General features: G+C 37.0%; 5 protein-coding genes across 11 annotated transcripts; 3 read left to right on the plus strand and 2 right to left on the minus strand.

Moving 5' to 3' along the window:
- Positions 1-871: 871 nt before the first annotated feature.
- Positions 872-6,159, plus strand: LOC105701320 (transcription elongation factor B polypeptide 3). Of its 2 annotated transcripts, XM_012427974.2 has the most exons (10): positions 872-1,271; positions 1,366-1,558; positions 2,005-2,291; positions 2,367-3,382; positions 3,454-3,629; positions 3,717-3,892; positions 3,970-4,061; positions 4,176-4,375; positions 4,465-4,747; positions 4,862-4,941. In XM_012427974.2, exons 2-10 carry the CDS (start codon positions 1,490-1,492, stop codon positions 4,939-4,941), a joined length of 2,379 nt encoding a protein of 792 aa, XP_012283397.1. In that variant the 5' UTR covers positions 872-1,271; positions 1,366-1,489. The 2 variants fall into 2 exon arrangements, with proteins under 2 accessions (XP_012283397.1, XP_023288050.1); XM_023432282.1 differs by lacking the exon at positions 872-1,271 and having other exon boundaries at positions 1,490-1,558; positions 4,862-6,159.
- On the minus strand, positions 5,470-10,529 carry LOC105701321 (TAF5-like RNA polymerase II p300/CBP-associated factor-associated factor 65 kDa subunit 5L). The gene is made up of 10 exons (XM_012427975.1): positions 10,396-10,529; positions 10,147-10,304; positions 9,636-9,975; positions 9,271-9,506; positions 8,989-9,171; positions 8,766-8,918; positions 8,547-8,694; positions 8,295-8,463; positions 8,031-8,214; positions 5,470-7,960 (listed from the first exon to the last, which is right to left on the minus strand). The coding sequence occupies exons 1-10, from the start codon at positions 10,468-10,470 to the stop codon at positions 7,837-7,839; spliced, it is 1,770 nt and encodes a 589-aa protein (XP_012283398.1). The 5' UTR covers positions 10,471-10,529; the 3' UTR covers positions 5,470-7,836.
- A 206-nt stretch (positions 10,530-10,735) lies between these two features.
- Positions 10,736-11,907, plus strand: LOC105701322 (U3 small nucleolar ribonucleoprotein protein IMP3). The gene is made up of 5 exons (XM_012427977.1): positions 10,736-10,861; positions 10,925-11,158; positions 11,224-11,538; positions 11,609-11,681; positions 11,780-11,907. The coding sequence occupies exons 2-5, from the start codon at positions 11,022-11,024 to the stop codon at positions 11,801-11,803; spliced, it is 549 nt and encodes a 182-aa protein (XP_012283400.1). The 5' UTR covers positions 10,736-10,861; positions 10,925-11,021; the 3' UTR covers positions 11,804-11,907.
- Positions 11,908-11,912: 5 nt separating this feature from the next.
- LOC105701323 (28S ribosomal protein S23, mitochondrial) lies at positions 11,913-12,812 on the minus strand. 4 transcript variants are annotated; one of them, XM_012427978.1, is made up of 4 exons: positions 12,696-12,812; positions 12,329-12,490; positions 12,150-12,252; positions 11,913-12,079 (listed from the first exon to the last, which is right to left on the minus strand). In XM_012427978.1, the coding sequence occupies exons 1-4, from the start codon at positions 12,737-12,739 to the stop codon at positions 11,924-11,926; spliced, it is 465 nt and encodes a 154-aa protein (XP_012283401.1). In that variant the 5' UTR covers positions 12,740-12,812; the 3' UTR covers positions 11,913-11,923. The 4 variants fall into 4 exon arrangements, with proteins under 4 accessions (XP_012283401.1, XP_012283403.1, XP_012283404.1 ...); XM_012427980.1 differs by having other exon boundaries at positions 12,576-12,708; XM_012427981.1 differs by lacking the exon at positions 12,696-12,812 and adding an exon at positions 12,557-12,687.
- A 734-nt stretch (positions 12,813-13,546) lies between these two features.
- Positions 13,547-22,807, plus strand: LOC105701362 (metal transporter CNNM4). 3 transcript variants are annotated; one of them, XR_001104211.2, is made up of 15 exons: positions 13,548-14,095; positions 15,794-16,067; positions 16,137-16,289; positions 16,404-16,559; positions 16,621-16,809; positions 16,888-17,061; positions 17,896-18,067; positions 18,360-18,551; positions 18,623-18,769; positions 18,846-18,980; positions 19,055-19,327; positions 19,413-19,648; positions 19,717-19,935; positions 20,016-20,344; positions 20,418-22,807. XR_001104211.2 is itself a non-coding variant. In XM_023432274.1 (14 exons), exons 1-14 carry the CDS (start codon positions 13,644-13,646, stop codon positions 20,172-20,174), a joined length of 2,928 nt encoding a protein of 975 aa, XP_023288042.1. In that variant the 5' UTR covers positions 13,547-13,643; the 3' UTR covers positions 20,175-22,807. The 3 variants fall into 3 exon arrangements, 2 of the variants coding, with proteins under 2 accessions (XP_023288042.1, XP_012283472.1); XM_023432274.1 differs by having other exon boundaries at positions 13,547-14,095; positions 19,058-19,327; positions 20,016-22,807; XM_012428049.2 differs by having other exon boundaries at positions 20,016-22,807.
- Positions 22,808-23,081: the final 274 nt, after the last annotated feature.

Here is a 23,081-nt window from a genome sequence, read left to right on the forward strand (position 1 = left end):
AACTTCCACCGTCCCCCACCTGCTCCGTCCCATGACTGCGATTTTCCACGAAAAACCCTGAAAATTAACGACTCTTAGTCCTCTCATGAATTCGAAACGAGTAGAAATTACCTTTCCTACGCTGCAAGGCTCTTTACGGACCTTATGGCTTGACGTGAACCTTTGTCCACCGGCAGGTGATCTGGAGTCGTGTAGGATGGAAATTCAAAATGGACGCCGGGCGTCATGGCTCACCTCAGCGCGAGGAAACTCGTAACACTTGGGTTTATTCCCATCGGGGATGTATATATTCTGAAATTTATTGAAGGAGATTTAGTATTTTCACGGAAATGGAAAGGTACGGCTGATAGCAGTTAGCGGTTTCAATTTCGAGCGCGACAAGTTCAGCCAACATGGCGGACGAAACGGACGACTCGGAGGGCGCGCTTTCTTGCGGGTATTTCTTTCGCGATATTTTGTGATGTCTTACGTGTTGGATTTATTTAGTCTTGTGGGGAGAATTTATGTATGTTTAATCGATGGGTTCGGAACGTAAGTTGGGTCAGGGGAATTTAGAAACAATGGGAGGTTTAAATCCAACGCGGGAGTGTGCCGAGCCAAGATGGCGGCCGGACGTTCAGCGGAGTCTCACTGACCGCGTCGGGGGTCGTCCCACAGAACGCGGCGAATTGACGCGTTAGATAGGAACGACCAATCGGAACTGCGCAGGAAGTGACGCATGAGACTTAAGGCCATTTCAATTGGTTGATTATACTTGAAGAGTTCACGCGTCGCGCTCTGTGCGACACCCGACGCGCTTGGTGGGACTTCGGCCATGTTTCCTCGTCGCGCTGGGCTCCCTTCGTACCCTCCCCTTTTGCTTCGAAGCGCTTGCTTCCGACACTTGTGCGGCGGTCCGTGAGGTCCGTCCAGTACTCCCTTGGCTCGCACGTGAGCTCGGTCCTCAGAAATCAATGAACGATAAAATCCCTCGCAATGTGGAATTTACAAGCAACGGATGGTAGGACATTTAAATAATGAAACAATAACGCGATCCGGTTCGCTCGCGGAGTGAATAGAGCAGCTGACGGACTCGGGCATCTGCGAGGGGACCATTGCATAAAATACGTTGCTAGGAAGACGCTGAAACCTTTTTTCCACTAGAGTCGTTAAGTAATTTCCATCGTTCCCGCGAAGGGTCTTCACTGTCGGGCTTTAAAGTTTCGCGAAGGAAATCCAGATTTTCACCTCGGATTTCCTCATACCAGTTGTACGCGACTCAAGGACGACTAGTAAGTCAACTTATATACTTTGGAGGTATTATAATTTCTTACCGCTGGCTCGAAAATGCGGAAATTTTTAAGAAAAAAATCCCGTGATTCGCAGGGACGGACGCTAAAAGAGTATTAGTTGGGAGCGTTCCAGCTGTGACGGATAAATTGGAGGAAATCGTAGGACGTCGTTCGGTAGGTGTCTTGACCTCAGCAGTCGCTCAGCTGGCATTGGCAACATGTCGGTTGTGGATAAAATACAGCATTATCAACGCAGTATTGAAAGATGCTCCGGCGACGAGAAAAGGGTGAGCGATTGCCGTTGCAGCGATTTTTGGATGCTCTTTCATGCTAGAATCATGATTTCCATAGTCTGGGCGAGATCATTTAAGCTGGACGAACATAACCTATAACACGTCGATCGCACGGCTGTCGACTCCTTGAGATTTAATTGTTCTCTTTAATTACCTCGATATTTGTTGAAGGTTTTGTTTCATCGAACGCTAGGATTCCTGGTTTAATGCGAATTTATGTTTTTGTTTAGTTGAGATTCAATTTCAGAGGGTGTTCGATGAAACATCTGGTACACTTGGGAAGAAATAAATTATTTTATGGAACTATAAAAAATAGTTGGACTTGTGAATCTTATAAAAATATTGTATTTAGGTGTTGTACTAGGTTTTCGATTAATTTCTAAAATTGAGACTTTGCTGCTCAAATTAGTAAAACCGATTTTTTGTGATTTCTATTTTAGATGATGCATTGCATCTCGAAATTGTACAACTTGCCTGTGACGGTACAGCACCTCCAAGTGACGGGTGTAGGTCGTACAGTAAATGCATTGCGAAAATATGATGGCGACGTAGGAGAAGCTTCTAAGGCATTGGTAGCTAAGTGGAAAAGCATGGTAGCAGATGAAGATTCTAGCGAAGCAGACGAAGAAGACGAAGGCTGTGAACCAGATGCTTCAGATACTTATGACGATAGTGCCGAATCTCCCAAACATAATAAAGTCATAAATATGGATAAAAAAGAATCAAGGTATACGTATAAAACATAGGTATAATTTTATTATTTTCGATTAAAACATTGAATACTTAATCATGTTTGTTTTAGTCAAAAGAATCAAGAAGCACGGGAAAGACATAAGAATATTACAAATAAAAGTGATTCATCCAAACATAGTTCAAAAAATGCAAGTTCAGAGAATGTAAAAGCTAAAAATAATGAAAATAAATCACCACCGACAAAAAGTCAAGAAAACCAAGAGGGAAAACATGATTCTAAACATGCCAAAGATCGGCACGATTCCAAACATAGATCTAAAAGTGAGGAAAAATCAAAAAGTGCCAGTAACCCAAAAAGTGATTCAGACTTTAAAGATAAAAAATATGAGTCAAAAGATAAGAGCAAAGTTAAATCTGAGGATTCGCGAAAAGATATAGGAAAAGTTTCTAGTAGTAGTAGTAGTGGATTAAATAAACAAGTCGTAGAAAGTAACGACGATTCTAGAAAAAGAAAAGTAAGCTCTTCTAGTGATAGGCATTTCAAGAAGAAAAGGAGAAGCGATGAAGTAGAAAATGTAGATGAAATTGAGAATCAGCAGTCAAATTCGGAAGAAGATGATTTCACAGCCCTGCCAAATGTGAGTCAAGAGTCAGAGTCTGAGGAAGACGTTTCAAATATTTGTATTAAACAAGAACCGTTATCACCTTCACCCAAAGCTACAAATGAATTGCATGATCATAAAAGTGAAGACAAAAATATGAAAGACAAATCTAAGGATAATTCTGGTAAGTCAAAATCAAGTAAATCTAAATCCACGAATGAAGACGTTAAGAAACATGAGAATAGTAAACACAAAGATAAAAGTAGTAAGTCAGATGACCATAGAAAAAGTGAAAAACGAAAAGAAGAGTGCCATTCTTCCACTAAAGAATCTAAGTCAAAAAATCAACCTAGTTCCTCTAGTATTGAAAGTAAAAGTAAAAGTAGCGAAAAACATCACAATGAGAAAGATGAAAAAAGCAGGTCATCGAAGGATGCTAATAAGAGTAATACAAAGGAATTAAAAGAAAAAAAGAAAGTGAAACAAGAAATCAATGGGGATGAAGGCATAGACTGCTATTCTGGTAAATATTTATTTAAATTTGTTTTAACTGTCTTAAGTATTGTTGTCAGACACTGCCATTTAATTATTTAGGTGCAAGTTTTGCAGAGGCTTTAGGCATGTGTACAAAGTCACTGAATGTTCGAAAGCGAAATAGTTCTCCAGTATTGGTTAAAACGATTAAAACCGAACCAGGAACTTCAACGGTATCAAGTAGTCGGTCACCTATGAAAGTGAAGACAAAACCTACGTCCAGTACCGATGTCAGCGTAAGTACTTAGCAAACTACAAGATCAGAATTTTTTACATTTCTGGAAATTTTGTATTAAAATAATATTTAAACAAATGTGTTTCAGGAACCGCTGTCCCTTTTAGGACCAAACGTGAAATTGGAACCATTAAGTGTAGACTTAGCATCCACATTACCAGAAATAAGTCCAAATTACAAGCCTCTGCCTCACATCACTCCTGTTCACCGCAAACAGGAAGAGGACACAGCTCTTACTAAAGTGATATATGCTAAGAATCAAAGGTATTAAAAAATTCATATGCAAAATTTAATTTTTTTAGGTACTTCCGTTCAATATTTAATGTACATATTCTCTACAGGACAAAGGTATTTTCCGGAAATAAGACAGGATATACAATTGTGCCTACCCTTTACGAATTATGTATTAGAGTGCTGATAGAAAACATTGAAGGTATGTATTGTAGTTTTTAACGTTAAGCATTAAAGATGGGTTAAGAAATTTTAATAAAACTTAGTTCCCTATTTGCATATTCATTTTAATTAACATCTGCGTTTTAATTTATAGCACTTGAATTTACTGGAGGAGTACCGTTTTATATATTGAAACCAGTGTTGGAAAGAGCGACGTCGGACCAATTATTTATGTTAGAACACCATAATCCGTACCTGGTCGAAGATACGGATGCCTTATGGCAATTCCACTGCAATCGAGAGTTTAGAAATAAACAGCGTGAGGAAATGGAAACCTGGCGGGAGATGTATATGGTAAGAATACAATTTTGCAACTTGTGCGAGCATGGACAGTGAGTAAGAAATTTTGCGATGAATAATATTAATTTATTTATTTAAAACAGCGTTGCTTAGATGAAAGGGAGGCTAAATTGAAGGCACTAACGGCGAACATTAAACAGTCCATCGATAACTCACTTCCAGTAAGATCGACCAAACTTGCGTATGTGGACAACGTTGTGAAACCTCCACGTAATGTTCTAAGAAAGCAAGCGAAATACGGTACAGCAAAAGCGACGCCAACATCTACCTCAGATCTGAAGAACAAATTGATAATGGGTGGTGGAAACAATGCTGCGACCAACATTTCTGTTCCGCCACCACCTATGTCTCGAATAAAAACTTCAAGTAAGTAACTCGAGTCTGCGTACTCGCATCTTGTATTTCTAACGTTTTAACACTTCTACGTGTTTAAATTGCAAGATTAATTTTTTCCATTCACTGTTCCATTTATTTTCGTAGCGTCCACCATAGTAAAGAAGACGAAGGCTCCACTCATGGCGAAGGCGCTTCAATTAATAAAAGGACGTTACAAGCGGTAGATATGGTACAAGTTGCAGCTAGGATTTCTGAACTCAGAATCTTTAGTTAATTTATTTTGTCATAGATCCCGCTCGGTTAATATGTTTGTCAATTGTAGTATCGAAATTGCTGGGCTGTTTTCAGCCACGATTTGTACATACAGTTCTACTCGAGGTAGAGAATTTTTACATATTTCGAGTAATGAATTTGATCAAACGTCTATAAATACCCGTTACGATTTAGCGTTTTACTCGTATCAAGATCTGTACGATATGGAACCGAATAGATATACTTAAGTAAAGTTGAAATTAATTGCCGTTATTGTAATTGCTTGCAATCGAAGCTTTTCAGCGAATTTCTGGAATACGTAATCGCGCAAGCAGTGTATATTTTTTCCTCATTTATTTTTTTACTTTAAACTAGTGACTAAAAAATAAATCGTGTACAGTTCTATCGTATTTTTACGGTATCGAATAAGAAACATTCGTTTTTTACTTACCGTTTCAAGCCATCTAGGTGATATAAATACGAAATCGTAGTGAACTGTAATCGTTGTATGAATATATATTTTTTTTTGCTTGATTTGTTCTCACATGTGAATTCAATATAAAAAAATTAGAAGGATTATCTTAAAGTAAATTAAAACGAGGAATCATATACACGATACATTCAACGTCACCTAGGTTATCTCGAAACCGTTTGTCAAGGTATCGATGTCAACTATTTAGTCTTTTAAGTACCTATTTTTTACTCAGTTTTTTTTTTTAATTCTCTTTGAATGCAAACAATGACACCGGTATTACGACGTTATATTAAACGTTATACATAAGATATAACTCATCCATTGATGAAATCTAAAAACGTAATGTTTTCAACGATTGGGAAGCCTTAGTTACTCGTCCAGGTAGTTTTCGAATATTTGTACATATGAGACAGAACAATGGCTAGGCATGTAAACGGGAAGCGACCTTTAAGATCTCGTTTCACTCTTGCATTTAAAACTTCCTCTTATGAGTCCCGGATTATGATAAGTATCAAATCAATAGCGAATTGAATGATTGTCACGAACAAATGATTTTAAAAATGTATTTGCATGGTTCAAATGTCCTTCTCGAACAAGATATGTTAATTATCAGTCTAAAATAGTTGGCCACAAATTAAGACTTTAATTATCCGATCAAACCTTATATCACAGAACAAATACAGGGTGATTTTTGTTTAACATCATGTATTCATTACGATGGAGCATTGTGAACTTCTTTTCCCCATTTCCTCTTTTTAATAATGGAACCCTGTTATCCTTCACCATATTATATAAAATTTTCAATCGTGAACAAGTGGCTTGTAATTATTAATTCAGGCATTAGAATTATTTTGTTCGGTACATCGCACGTTTCAACACTTGTGTTATGTAAAGGTTTAAATAAAAATGTACATTGCGATACTAAGACCTGTGTACATAACTATACAACGCAGTTATGGCAACGTAACAATCAGTCGATACGAAAAAGAAATTATTACAAGGACTGGTTTACATTTTTACAGAACAATCTTTACATTATAATGGCAAACATGTGCAAAGTGTTGTTCAAGGAATGCGTCAACACTTAGCATTGCCAATTAAATTATACATCATAAATTCAGTGAGCAGTTTAAATATAATGTTTTTGAGAATAATATAGACGAAATTATAAAAAAAAGTGCGTGGAATTTTATTATTCTGGATTGAAAAAATTATTGTACTAGACGCCGAGGTAGTTTTCGCACATTCTCGTTACATATTGATATTGACGGATACGCGCATTTATTAAATATATAAAATATGCGGATTGTGGTCGGAAATTACGCATGTATTCATTTTCTAATACAGTAAAAGTTCGATAATCTCACATTCATCCGTTTCGTACGTCAGCGATGATGTAGCAACACTAGCATATACAAACTTTTCCTTCCTTTAAGTATCCCATCATTGCTCTATGTGATTTGTATAATTTAAACAATTTCACGCACTCCAAATTGCCGAACTTCCACTGTATTTGCATTCGAGTGCCTAATAATAATACTTATTGCATAGTTTACCAACATCCTTCCATATACAATACCGTAACAACAAAAGGTAACAGTTTACAGATAACAATTTGTCGACAGTTAAAACTGTTATACTTTTACTGCCGAAACTTTTGCCTTTTCTATAAACGTTTTATGCTACTTCCTCAGTCCTAACATCATTTATTTTAAGCGGTAGAATACCATGAGAGATCTCATTTAACCGTGAATTGTTTGTGACGATCAGTACATTTAGTAAAATTATTAAAACATACCAAATATGCGTGCAGAGGGCATGCACCGCAGGCATGGGATTTGTTTAAATAAACGTATAAAACACTTGAAGGAAAAAATCACTTTTTAGATAAAAATAAAACTTGTCCGGACTACTAAATTAACTAACATAAATATCCCGACTTTGATCATTTGATTTGTTAATATTGCTTGGAAGTGTACAATTTTAATAATGCTAATAGAAATATCAGTAAACTAGGGCAGTATTTGCAGACATTTAAGCCCGGTTATTCACTTTACAAAAATGAGCTCTTTAAGTATTGAATAAGTAGATATTTCACGCGTATTAAACGAGTTATGTTACAAGGAATTCTTCTATTCACACCTTGGAATTTCCCCTTTGTCAATTGTAGCAGAGTGGAAAAGTTTCCGAGTATTTCCTATTGAACGCGATCGATATAAAAATCAAAATGCTACAATTCTAAAATAATCCTGAGGAATTAAGACCTAATCGTAACTGCTAGTATAAATATAAATTATATATTAAAAAAGGAAGAAGCGGGCTTACGATTTAAAGACGAATAAATCCGTTTTGTTTGAATGGCTGAAAATTTAATTATGTTTAATAATTAGGCCTATACTGTTCCGATACAAACGAGGGAATTATTTTTATGGTAGTATCGAAGTGAAAGGATGCTTGAGCAATTTGTCGAATACGTTTGGCAACTGCCTACATCTGACTGTACATTTGTTGTCTCACTGAAAAATCAAATGCATCAAAGAACAATTTTAATCCTGCTTTAAATTTTAATGGTTACGTGAAACTTACCCAGAACCGATGCTGATATACTCTTGCGTTGACCACAATCGAACTACCCCATCCAGGCTGGCACTTGCGATGAATTGTCCATCAGGGCTCCAGTCCAAGTTCATTATTGTATCTTGGTGACCTTTAAGCTCGGTTAGCAATGCATTTGTGGCCAGATCCCATATCGAAACACATTTATCGTCGCCTAAAGTATGACATGTTTACCAAATTAATGTTATTATGTGAAAAATGAATTAAAGCACAAGGCAATATATTTTTGCTCACCGGCAGCTGCTAAGTATTTCCCATCTGGACTGAACACTAAACTGTAGATAGTTGACTGAGCACCAACGTAGACTCTCAAAAGGTTACCATCGTCTTTACTCCAAAGCCTAACTGTCTTATCAGCCGAACCAGTGGCTATATATCGAGCATTTGGGTGAAATCTTACACTCTGCAAAATGTAATTCAATTCTTGACAATATAGCTTTTAATCCAAGTTACACTTTTGTGATTTTTTAATTAAATTCAACTTACATTTACATCAAGGAAGTGTCCAGCGAAAATTCGAAGAGGAAACGTTCTATCTAACGACCATAATTTCGCGGTTCGATCGTGAGATCCAGTCGCTATGTAAATGTTGAACACACTAGTATCCATACACCATATAGGGTAACTGTGACCACTGGAAGTGTTAATATTAATATCAACTTCTAAACGAAACCCTATTACTCACTGGTGATTAAGAATACATACTTATATACCGCTGCACAAGAATAATCGTTAAGTCGCCATGCTCTCATTTCCTTATCACTGGATACAGAAACAAGAATGTCTGATTCAGCAATGAATCGTAAATCGTGTACTACATCTGTATGTCCCCTTAAGACAATGGCACCTGCTTCATCCCTTAAACAATTGACGTAATTTTTAAGCATCATGCACTTTTATTTATGAACATAAGTTAGAAAACTCATACCCATCGCCAAACTCTTCCGGAGGTCTACTCGTCGATGGAGAATCTATAGCAAGATTAAGAGATGACGATCTGTATTTTGGCCTCATTAGTACGGTATCTCCAATACCCCATAATCTAATCTCCGCCGTATTGAAACCCACAGCTAACCTATCCATATTAGGTGAAATTATACCACAGCTGGCACTGTTGAAAACGATAAAAAAAATTAATATTTACCATAGTTGACGGTTGTAGGTTTGTTCTACTGTTGATCGAAGAAAAAGATACAAAGAAACATCTTACCTTTCAATTGCATTATTAACCGTGAATATTCGTAGTGGCTGATGGGCATTGTTTCGGATCAACCGAATAGCTTCTTGTAACTCTCGCATTTCACGATCGACACCAGTGCCAGAAGGCTGTTCTACGTGGCCATTAATACCAATATCATTCCTTTGACTTTTTTCACTACCTGTCTCTTCATCCGATGGATGCAGCTCCATTATCCGTTTTATAATAGTAATATGTGTATTTATAACCTAAATAAAATGACCAACTCTAAATGAATTTAAAAGAAGCAAGGATCTAAGAAAAACAACTTCTAGAATTGATTAGAACAAGTCAAGAGATGCAAAAAGTACATAATTACGCTTATCAATATACTATACCTGCATCAAAATTACGTGACCATGTTTGGTGAGAAATTTCTGTAGGCAGATATGTGCTTCGTCGGACATATCCACTTTGTACTTCCTGGTTCTGAATGCATTGACTAATGGCCTTAATTCAATATCTTGAACAGAGTATACACTAGATAATTTCTCTAAAAAGTCTCTCTCTGTATCGGAGAGAAAGTCGCTTTGGTGTGTTTTCAAAAACTGTATCGCAGCTTGCTTGTCACCACCGTGAAGCATTTCTAAGTATAAATGGCAGAACACGGGATACAGCAATCCTCGCAATTCGATTTTCAACTTGTCATTAACTATAGAATTCACCCACATTTTCAACCTGTAAACGAATGCCTGTTAATTCGATGTTTTAACGTACATTGGATCTTTCGTTTCTCTCAATGCAGCTGATTTCATATAAATAAATGAATTAAAAATAAACTATGAATAAAGTGCCCTATTTATATAATTGACCTTGAATGAACAAACGCTGATTTTGTAAAGACAATACCTTTGATAGCTCTGGTCAGCAGCAGCAACATCATTGACAATAGCACTAAAGACAATCGAATTATCACGAGATGAGCCGCACTCAGCAGTCGCACTTAGGGTCATTTCTTCACTCGTTTGACTATTAGTTCGTTCGAATTTTCTAAACAGTTCTCCGTCCTACAGAAGTAATAAACATTTAGAGAGGTTAGGTTACTCAGTGATAGCGTCGTGTTTCCACCGACTTTGGCAATTCTTTATTGAGTCAAACCTGATATCGACGCCGCTTCAGATAAGACTCAAGCGTGGTGTTGATTATGTCAATTTTCGAACGTTTCATCTTCATTTGATCGCGGGTCGGTGGACGCTTTGTATTTTGAAAACACGACCCCTCTCGACGTCGGCATTGACGCCATCACGTATGTATGACTGCAACGCGCCGACCATATGTTGACAGTCATCAAATAATTGACAGCTGTGACCGATCGCTAGAATGAATTCTGTCGGATCTCGCCTAAGCCGGTGAACATCTAAAAAGGATCTTAAATTAAGCATTTAATCGACGAACCGCGTTTTAGGTAGTCAGCATGCGCCTAATCAACTTTGGTGGGTAAAAAATCATAGCCACTTACAAAAGATAGCCAATCATTGGTTGCCAGACTCCGGAGGATTTTCTGACGCATGTGCACAGGAATCTTTTACCCAGCGCCACTAGCGGATGGAATTAGAATTACAAGGTAAAATGCGGTCTCATCTTTCTCCATAGAATGATTCCCTTCTAGTCACGTTTTCATTCATAGGTTTAAATAAGCGGCAAGGCGGTGCAAAGCATGTAAATATTTATAAATAGTTTATAAATAAATATTATAGATAGTGTAGATAAACTGAAGTGTCAAAATGGTACGAAAATTGAAATACCATGAAGAGAAGCTGTTGAAGAAAGTTGACTTCATATCTTGGAAGGTGGACAATAATTTAAATGAAGTGAAGGTTATAAAGCGTTATAGGTTACAAAAAAGAGACGATTATACGAAGTGAGTATGATCTTTATGCATGGATCTGTATTCGTAAATGTGTATTGCATGTTTTTAAATTTCAGATATAACAAATTGTCCCGCTCCGTTCGTGAACTGGCACAAAAAATTAAAGAACTGGACTCTGACAGTACTTTCCGAATAGAGCAAAGTGCTTTGCTTTTAGAGAAGTTGTATATGATGGGATTAATACCGACGAAATGGGATCTGTCTTCTTGTCAGAAAGTTACCGCAAGCTGCTTTTGTAGACGTCGTCTGCCAGTAGTAATGATTAGAAACAAAATGAGTGAAAATCTCAAAATGGCAACACAGCTTATAGAACAGGGTCATGTCCGTGTTGGACCAGAAGTCATCAAAGATCCAGCATTTCTTGTTACAAGGTTTTTTTAACTACTTATGTTGCCACGTGTTTTTGACTAAATAATTTAATGCATATCTTTTTAATTTTAGGAATCTAGAAGATTTTATAACATGGACTGATACATCAAAGATTAAGAAACATGTGTTGGAATACAATAACATTGTAAGTATTAGGATGCCAATAATTCTAGATTATATGCATTATCAATTTCCTTTGTTAATGATTTTTTTTATTATATTACATTTATTTTCATATTACAGAGGGATGATTTTGAAATAATGTAAATTACACAAAGCTTTTGTGGCATATTCTACATTAAGTAACTATGATGTATTGTGAAGAGGAAATATTACATTCAGATGATTTAAATATACAAAAGATACAGCAATCATGAAATTTTTATTCTACCTTTTATTAAATATAGTATTCAAGACAAGATTGACGTTGTCCACATCAGAACTTTTTTCATCTAAATTCGGTTTGCCTTCATGCCTTTCTGCCTTCACTTTTGTAGTATCTTTAAGGGCTTTTTTATAAATTTCTTCTTCTGGCATTCCATCCTATGAACAATAACAAACCAACATATTCTGTGTACTACATATACTAAATACATCTAGGATGGTAAAATACCTTTTGTAGTTGTTGACAGGTTTTAATAAATTTTTGGCTTTTTGACTGACACTTTTTGTCTAACAGATTATAAGTTAAAAATTTATTATCCTTATGAAAACGACTGAAAACAAAAAAGATGATAAATATATTAAAATATCCAGTTACATGTTTCGAAGGAGATGAATACTTAACCTCACCTCCGAATTGTGTCCTCCTTGTATAGAATTCTTCTGATTGGAATATCTGTGATTACATTATCATAACGTGGCTCGTACTTAGGTGGAAACGCTTGATAAACGTCGAACCAAAGAGGCTTATCATTTTCATGTATTACTTCACCGTGTATCAATGATCTCATTCTAAAGGCAAAACAATAATATCAGAGAATAGAATAATTGTTTATGCTACGAGGAAGTAGAAGATACAATTTCACTTGTGGTTAACCTCGAAGATACCGATTGAACGGTTTGTTGTCATCGTTTCCTTAATATTAATTAATATTATAGGATTGCGAGAAAAGTAAACTAGTATGAAATCTTATTTACTACTATTGTCATTCAGTACCGTGTAAATATCGTCCCAATATATTGTAATCTTGACTGTGCCATGTTAAAATTATGGCAAATTATACAGTTCTTGATTTCAACCGATTTCAATAGAAGATGGAAAACTTCAAGGTGATGTAATTGTTAGTATAACGTGCTGCCATCTTCTGCAGCGCCCAAGAAATTTATGAACGTTTAACCCCACCTGCAAAATACTTCTACAACTAATAAATTTTACATCTACATCTTTCCCTAATCAGAGCCTCGACATCTTCAAAAATCCGCGCTTGAAATGTGGGATAAAGTTAAAATGCAGATTTAGAGCAGTTCAGATAATTTGAAAATGAAGAATTGCGCTGGCCAGCAATATGCGTGTTCTCGATGTGCCTTTCAAACGGTTGAATGTGACTCGTGAGTACTGCATATACTTTTCTATATCAATGACTACATTATCATTTCAATGCACGTCGCGGTGTGATAAATCTCCTCATTTTCTAAGGAGGAAAGATTGCGGAGTAGAAATTATTCTGAGAATAGCGGTGAATGGTAATGACAAGTGCAGAGAGAGAGGTTTACAGAGAAGGAGAAAAGGAAGCAAGCATCGCTAACGTCGCCCTCCCATTTTCAAAAAATGTCAACGTCATTTTATTCACTCCATCATTTGAGGGAGCATAAATGCTGGTAGAAGATTATTGACTAAGTTCTTAAGTACTTTTTTTATCATGAATTACCCTGACTGTCGTTAACTGTAATATTATAAAATAAATAGGAGCAAAGTAGAACTTTGCCGTTTCAGGAGCCAACTTGATATGTTAACAGTGGCCTATGCTCGTGATCTAAGATGGCGGCCGAAGGCGGCAAGATGGTGACGTGCGTCGATGCGCATGCGCGTTTTGGTGCATTCGAAAGGATATAAATACAAGCTACGCGAGGCAAACGACGAAAGTTGTCACGCTGCGTCTGTCGCATGATGGCGCAACGTGTTGGTTGCTCGCGTGTACCGGTTATTCTTCTGCTCAGGTTTGCATTTATTCACTTAGCAGGTGGCAACGTGTTGACAAGAACCGACAATTCCATTCAACCGAACGTGAGTTCGGCGAGTCTGACGAGCCAGGAATCATTACCTCTGGACGCGGAGTTTCCAGTTATTACCGGTTTCCTGGTGGAACTTGTTGGTACGGGTTTAGATGATGACCTTGCGCTACGGTGGTCGCTCACCGAAAGAGAATGCGATGAGAAAAAACCCCTCCGGGGGATCTGGAGAACGGAGAAAGGCGATCGCGCTGTCTACGAATTTTCCACCAATTACTCTCCCGAGATCACCGACATTTATTTATGCTTCAAGACAATTTCCCCCAAGACTGGCGAACGATGGATTAATCTAGGCATCAAATTTGCGCTCAATTTGACGAATAATGAGTGAGTTGTCTCATAATTACCATCTTCCGTTTACGTCCCACGGGTTTTAAATGGATGCGATTAACGTGGCCTAACCGGGAACGTACATTTTAATGTCTAAACGTAGAATCCATCCCACTGCTTGGTTATCATGATAAAACATCCAAACTGGTATTCAGACTAAAATGCATGGTAACGCGTTAGTGACAGATCTGTCATTCACTTTAGTGTCTGTATTATTGAAAAACGATACAGTTCTTGTACAGTTTCATAAAATCAGAAGCCATTCAACATATACCGTAGTGTAGGATGTGTAGATCACAAGACCAAACTTAATGCAAAAGGTCAACAACCTCTTGGAGTATTTTTAATTTTGTTGACCTTTGCATATCAGGGCCGCAATGTTATAGTAGACGGCATAGACCTTCTTCTAGCCTTTAAATATGATACCCTGTTTAATCAATATTGATGCCAGAAATTAGTATTGAAAATCAATCCATTTGGATTTAATAAGTTCTTGCCTATTAAATTGTAGATGTGATGTGTTCTTCGTAGATAATCATTTTAAATGGATTTCTTGAATCCAATTTTTCTATTATGAAAATAGCTAATCTACTGGATGTGCATTTAATACATGTTTTTGCTTAAAAACTGATGAGAAACAAAGGATAGAATTGATGCTGCTATTCGAGATGTAGGAGTAATGAGCAGATTTCAAATACAAAAAGAGTTTGTTTATATTTCTATTTTAAGCCTAAAAAGTTTATACCTAAGTTTGGAATGTGCATGGTAAAATATTTTTATGTGATGATCGTATGGTATGAGCTTTAACAGAACTGGTTAGTGTGGTTCACAGGAGGAGTGTAAAAATAGAATTTGTGACCCACATCTTGTATTTCCTGATACGCTTGCTTAATATACTTCATTAACTATCCAGAATTTACGAAAAAAACGATTCCAAAAAATGGGAATGTAGTTGTATGCAAATATTACTTTCCTAAAGGATTACATGTTATCAGACTATAAAGTTTCTATCAATCTAATACAAATCTATAGAGCTAATTATTATCTGTAAAAATAATTACCTGCTTATTAAATATAAGAATGTATGAATTACAAAGGTATTTGTTAATCATATATACGTTAATTAATTTTAGAAAATAGTAATATTTTGATTTTCAAAATTTCATATATTGTGAAAGCAAAACAAGATCATATTAAATGTAGCAAAGCACAGGCTTTTTTAATTAAGTAGAGGTGCCTAAATATTGAAGTAATCAATAGTAAGTGGTTTGGGAGTGTTTGAATACATCTGCACCCCTTGGGCATAACCGTTGGGCCAAGGGGTGGTCCTGTTAACCTTGACCTACAACTCCCTGACTATATATACATGCGTACATAGGCGGGCACATCTGCAATTCACTCTCAAATCCACCTATAGATTTTAAGAATGACTTGTCCCGTGCGAGGAAAGTAGCACATCGTACCAAATTAATAACTAAAATTTATTTGCAGTTAGATCTTTTATCATTTAATTTTCGACATACCCCCAATTTTTTATTGAACTCTTTATTGCCAAAATAAATATACATATTCGATTATATTGTTAAAAAATTGTCAGTTATAGAGACATGATTTTTTTCTGAATGTATAATAGTGGCAAAAGAGGTGACGGTGAAATTAACGTTTTTATGTAATGTATATATGTTTTAATTTCAGAACTCAATCGCGTTCGCGTCGTGAATTTAATTCAGTTACTAACGACCGAGTTGGTGTATCAGTGCCAGAGATTAAAATCAATGGGTTCAGAGTAGAAACTGCTGATCGAGACCCTTCGTTCACAGACGAAGGTATTCCAGAAATTCTTGCTCAGGGCAATGCGGTACTAAGATTATTTGGTACTGGTATTACAAAGGACACCATTATTACATTCACCGATGTCGCAGCAAAAAGGGGAGCAATTTGTGACAAGATTAAATCTGCGGAATTTCCAGTATGTTAGAGTCAAATAGTATTCCATCTTACGATTGTATACCATATTATTGTTTTACTTTTTCATCAGGTTTATGCAGTATCAGATCTAACCGCTCTTGTTAAAGTAGTCCTTCCATTGGGTTCTCCATTCTATATTTGTGCAAAGCAGTCTGTCTATGACGGCGAGAAAGATGACGACTTAATTCTGTTCAAGCACCAAGGGTTTGAAACATGGAATACTGTGAGTTTCTTTTTCATTCTCCACTGTTGGTAAATGAAATCACAGTCACATAGACAATTTCAATTCATTTAATAAAATGAAGGGAAAAGAAAATTAATTGGAAACATTTTTCAGATTCGTACCTACAAAAAATTGTTGCCAGTTTGGTTGAGCATTTTCATCATCTTAATGTGTCTATGTTTCTCAGCTCTGTTTTCTGGTCTCAATCTTGGTCTTATGGCAATGGATCGAACGGAGCTGAAAATACTTTGTAACACCGGTACTGAGAAGGTACGACCAATTTTTTCTTATCGATTTTATAATATAATAATTGTGTTCAATAAAACTACAGGAAAAGAAATATGCAAGAACGATTCAACCGGTAAGAGACCATGGGAATTATTTATTGTGCTCCATTCTATTTTCAAATGTATTGGTAAATTCAACGTTTACCATTTTATTGGACGATCTAACATCTGGACTCGTTGCTGTCATCTGTTCTACGTTAGCTATTGTTACATTCGGCGAAATTTCACCACAAGTAAGTGACTGAAAAATATAAGTTTTACATAAAATTCTGATTATTGGACACACGTATGTATCGTTACGTTTTTACCAGGCAATTTGTAGTAGACACGGCCTATGCGTGGGTGCTAAAACAATATACATAACGAAGCTTACGATGATTTTGACTTTTCCACTGAGTTATCCCATCAGCAAGATTTTGGACTATTTGCTTGGCGAGGAAATAGGAAACGTGTACAACCGAGAACGTTTAAAGGAACTCGTGAAGGTAAGGAAAGATTTATATAAGAATACTTTTCGACCGAAGGATAGCCTTTAATGGGTGATTGTAAATGTAGCATAATCTTTGAAGACTTAAAGATTACCTGCAAACTAGATGCCAGGTCATGTAAGAGACAATGAATTCTTCTCGCCATTTGGCGCTAATAAAAATGTGACTTTAAACAAGCCATTGTATTATGAGTCACAGCTTGTAGCTTATCAGAGGAACCAGTGATTCTCAAATTGCCTGGCACTCAACAGAAAAAGGTAACGTCAAGTAAGTAAGGTATACAGGATCGTATCTTTGTTCTCTGAGGAATCTTTCAAGACAACCCCTTGGTAATTCTATTCTCACAAGTGCCTTTATCTCTCGAGAGGCATGCGATATACTTAGCGATAATATCCGTGAGGAACTATCACCACATTAACGATCGCAACTGTTTAACAATGTATTCGTCTGAACTCCGTTGCGTACAACTCATTGAGCAGGTTCAGTGGAAATTCCAATTCTTTTCACCATTGATTTATCTGGCTATGTTAATCAAGTCTAATATTTTTCCTATAAAATCTGAAATCCCTTCGGTTCCACCCAAAAATATTTGTCTCTTAACTTATCTATAACAAGGAGATATTGACGTCAAGTAAACTGGTTACAACTGACTTTTGATATAGATCGATTTACGGTCCTCTGACGTATGTGGCATATAAAAATCTTTAACATAGGTGTTAGAAGCAATTCAAAGTGTACCATTGGAATTCGTCTATGTGTCCATTTTTGTTGTTATTTTAACAGCTACTTCATGGCTGTCCGATTATAAGGATTCTTTCTTTTCTATTGCAGGTCACCACTGGATATAATGACTTGGAAAAAGATGAAGTGAATATAATCGCCGGTGCTTTGGAATTGAGGAAAAAGACTGTGGCGGACATAATGACGCGAATCGAGGATGTCTATATGCTGGATTATAATGCTATCTTAGATTTTGAGACAGTCTCAGATATAATGAAATCTGGTGAGTCGTAAAGACCTGTAATAAGATCCCTTGTGTGCATTACTCCGTGAGTCATACGTAATTGGCAGTGCCAGACTTTGTTATATCATGTTATTTTATAACACGCGATAATACCTCATTGGATAATCAGTCTCTGATATCTATTAAAGATTAATCACTGACCGACATACGCTTGAGATAACAAGATGGGATGTACCATTCGAGTGCCTCAAGTGACGACTTAGTGCGCTTGTCCTTATTCCCACTTATTAATTCCTTATTAAATTAATCTTGTACCACATTTCGTTTCCAGGATTTTCAAGAATACCAGTATTCGAGGGCACGAGAAACAATATCATTACGATGCTCTACATAAAAGACTTGGCATTTGTTGATCCGGATGATAACATGCCGCTGAGAACTCTGTGCCAATTTTATCAAAACCCCTGTAATTTTGTATTCGAAGACGTTACATTGGACGTAATGTTCCAACAGTTTAAAGAAGGTTCGTATTATTTGCTAAGCCATGGAAGCCAGAATTGATAAGGTGACTTAAATTCCCGGAACGCATTTCAGGTCACAAAGGGCATATGGCTTTCGTGCACAGAGTTAATAACGAGGGCGAAGGAGACCCTTTCTACGAAGTAATAGGCCTAGTCACTTTGGAAGACGTTATCGAAGAATTGATTCAAGCGGAGATCATGGATGAAACGGACGTTTTCAGTGAGTTTAACTAACGGTCATATATATAGCGTTGAAATTCTTTTCAGTAACGGTGATTTTACGTATTTCCTTGTAGCCGATAATAGGAGTAAACGAAAACGGCAAAAATCAAGAATGCAGGACTTCACTGCATTCGCTGAGAAGAAGGAAAATCAGCGTATACACATATCGCCACAGTTGACACTTGCTATGTTCCAATACTTATCTACCAGTAAGTCAGCAGAAGGGCGATAAAAATACCCGTAGCATAAGAGAGGCGATAAAATTATAACGTTTTATTTGCAGCAGTTGAGGCGTTTAAACCCGACTCGATATCTGAAACAATCCTGCGTCGCTTATTGAAGCAGGATATAATATATCACATTAAAATAAAGTCCCGGGAAAAGGCAAGGAACGATCCGGGCACCATAATCTACCAACAAGGCAAGCCGGTCGATTATTTTGTTCTAATATTGGAAGGCCGGGTAGAAGTTACGGTAGGCAAAGAGAACATGATATTCGAAAGTGGACCGTTTACTTACTTCGGCTCCCAAGCTTTGACTGCAAACATCGGACTCGGTAAGAAATATTGCTCTTTCGGTTCGCTTCCTCGAACTACGTTTTCTCGTATTTCTACAAGTTAAATTGTAATTTTTTTATGCAGCCGAATCGCCAACAAACGCCAATCCTCAGTCGATAGGAAGTATACAATCGGTCAATCTGGATTCTATGCTTCGACACACGTTTGTGCCAGACTATTCGGTAAGAGCGGTGACGGAGGTCTTCTACGTAAAGATAAAAAGATCTTTGTACCTTGCCGCAAAACGTGCCACCCTTTTGGAAAGAAGCAAAAAAGATTCGTTACCAGGCCCGGACCAGTTCGACGACGAGGTCGAAAAGGTGATTGTGCTTTGTTGACGTACGTTAATCACGTTTAAAAATATATTATAATTAAATATTCTTTGCAGTTACTGCATTCCTTGGACGAGGACGACCGTAGCGAGCAAGAATCTCCGACACTTCCAAGAGACAAAGAGAAGCCAAAGGAGAAGGAGACGCTACAATCTCCGGTTCATGCTTCCACTACACCGATTTCTTATGTACCTGTCAGTGCTAGTCCAAATACCAATTCAAAGTTTATTTCCTCGAGTGGTCCCAATGGGAAGCTGAAAAACTCGCCAACTAAGGTCGATAATGTTGCATGGTCCATTGCATGATGAATGTAAAGAGTTATAATAAATTATACCAAGCGTAATTACGTTTACAGGGTCCGGACGTATTGGCTCCTGTGGAAGGTCAACAGAAGCTCGATTTAGATGCGGAAATCTTCGCCCGTAAAGCAGAAGCCGAGAGACTTTTATCTGCGGCAAAGTCACAGGTTGACGAGGAGAGGACTAATTTATTGCCTAAACAGGAGCACTCTTAACGCTCGGAGCGTGGCCGATGGAGTCCAATCCTGCCGGCAGCAGAAATGACAACGAAATTAAAGTGCAACGAGGGACAAGAAAAGCCAGCGTGACACATACTGCGACTGTAGTGCTAATTTAGTACGTAACAAATTAGTCACCCGACTGAACAAAGGTATCGAACAATATGGTGCGTATAAGAAATCTGGTATTCCGTCGAAAGGCTGTACCCGGTGATTATTACTTTTTTTTTTTATCTTAAGATCAGTAACACTGCTCAGGGAGAAGTTGCCAAGATCCTACATGCCGGTGATTAACGAAATACTCGATACCAGTTAACGTAATGGTGAACCGTATCCCGACAGGTTCATATGACTGCTCATTTAGTTCGTATACCGTTAAGTGTTGAGTAAGTTAAAACGAATACGTTATGACATTAATCATTCGACTCGTACTTCCTGTGACACGGACTCCATTTAGCGATATCTAATCCGTTTTTATTCTATTTTCACTGCCACACATTTCCTCTGGATGCCAAGACTTAACTTTTCGTCTCTATTAAGCGAAGCCATTGTACTTATACTCGGATAGTAACACTAAGTTTCGATACGTCTTACGATGCGTCGCAAGGAAATTCTTTAAATAGTTAATTAGTATGTCGGAATGCCGGTGGGGTCGTCGGTGACCGGCAATCAGTCGACGTTAAAATAGGAATTTTTCTTTGGCATTCTACGTGATTAATCACTGAATTAATCGAACTACTTGGTACTTAGGTGAAGCAATGCCAATAGTTACAAATTTAGAATATTTATGTATTTACGGGTACAGCATTTTGACTACGTAAACGGAGGAGAATATACATTAGCTATATAGCGATAAGGTTTAATCATCCTTAGAAAACTGTGCGAAAGTGTTGATCGCTCTCATTCGGGTGATTGTGCGACAGAGATGAAGGACTTTAACGCGCGTGAGGGGAAGAAAGAGAGCAGTACAAACTATGAAACGTTTTTTTTTTGGGCGCATCAGTCGATTCGAGTAGATCGTTCTCTAAATGCAGGGGGTTTTTAAGGTCTTTGTTTTCTTTCGTCGCTCTTTATGTTCATTGCCGTAGAGTAACTATTCTACGTAATATTTCTATTCGGTGCCAACCCTTTTAGAATCACTTTTGACGCTTGATCGATATTAGTTTTCATACAGTGCCTTAAAGACTGCACTTTGTTGGAAAACAATGGCGCATAATAAGCTTTAAAACTTGAAGAAGTGACATCTCGTGCTCTTAATCTTTCCTTAAGAAAAAAAAAAAATTGGATCAGTAATTTTTAATGCTTCGTGGAGAAATGTTTAGGTGTGCTTTTTGTGTAATCGCATATCAAGTAGCACGTAGATATTGAAATATAAAAAAGAAAGGAATGTAACGTATTTTTTATATTCAGATTTACCGCTACGGAAGCAACCACGACAGGAGTTTAAGACATATCTCGTATTTCCGGTTGATGTTTTTTAATCAGTGAATAGAACGTTATTTTCGAGAGAGGAGGTTATTTTCTTTTTACACACATAAATCATTGTTTTTTACACTCATGAATCGTTGACAGACTTTTAAAACGCCCTTCATGCAGAGGCCGTCATAGCGGTGAAGTAATCCGAAGTTGTTTCAATTTTATAGCGATGTTTTTTTTTTCCTTCGCAAGAAATTAATAGTTGACTTTCTAAGCAATGTTCACTGATGGCGCTTAAAATAATACGTAACCATGTAAGTTTCTTTTTTAACTTACAACGGTCGTGGCACGAAGCGAGTCATTTCGTACAATGTGTCCAGTGGTTTTCGGAATGATAAATGCGGTCCTGTCCGTTCTTTCTCGATTGTGTAAACGTTAATGGAATGGCACTCTCAGATTTTAAATGTATTTAAAAAGAAAAAGAAAATAATTGTTATTGTTTTAAATTTTACTCGTTATTATTTATTAATAACATCGATATTCATCGAGACCCGTTGTAAATGTTGGAAGAAAGATGAGACTCTCGCAGTCTTAAACTACGTATTGCATTCTCTATATTCGCTCTTAAAGATTTCGAATAAAATACATGTTATGCAGCATGGATTGCATGAGTTAACTTCAGTTATTATATACTAGTACCAAGCGTTTCTTCAGATTATACGATCATTTTCAAAGGCGAATCGACAGTCTACGTCTATAGGGAGTATAATCGCAATAGGATAACGTAAACTTTAATAAGTAAACTTAAATACCGTTCAACGTTACTAAATCATGTTTACTAACGACGAATTGTAAATTTGTTCACGTATATTGTACTTACCGTTCTGTACTTAATAGTAACAATGTGAGTGAAGTAATGTAATTAATTAGAGATATTTTTAACCGAGCAAACAGTCACGCCTTACGTATTTACGAGATATAAAGTATCGATCGTAATTCGGTGTTACACTTATTTATGAATAATATCGTATATGATTAGACGGAGCAGAAAGAGAAGGGACTTTGCATGAGTGCCTTCGGGTGCTACATAACTGTCCTTTAAGTAGACTTTAATTACACTTTTGCGCCTGCAAGTGGAGTTGTACTTTCTCTTTATACGAAAAACAGATTAAACAGAAAAAAGAAAAAAAAAACAACGTATCAGAATAACGTCATTGCGGATTTAGCGTTAATATTCTCCTCGCCTAGTTTATTTTTATCGTTGATCGAGGTCACACGAACGGGATGGCAGCTTCTAACACCATAAAACCCCATAAAATCCACATACGCAGGGCGGTTAGACTTACTCCTTTGTTGAGGCGAAATCCCGTTTATTCGTTTCTAAGCTGTTCCGTCGACGGTCTTGCGGAGGTAGAATTGAATTTTCCGGGTTGTCCTTTTCACATAAAAGGAATCCGGGGGGGTCATAGATTTATACGAGGCGTCGGG

The sequence above is a fragment of the Orussus abietinus genome, unplaced genomic scaffold (genome assembly GCF_000612105.2).
Source record: "Orussus abietinus isolate OABI.00-Male unplaced genomic scaffold, Oabi_2.0 scaffold28, whole genome shotgun sequence".
Lineage (NCBI taxonomy): Eukaryota > Metazoa > Arthropoda > Insecta > Hymenoptera > Orussidae > Orussus > Orussus abietinus.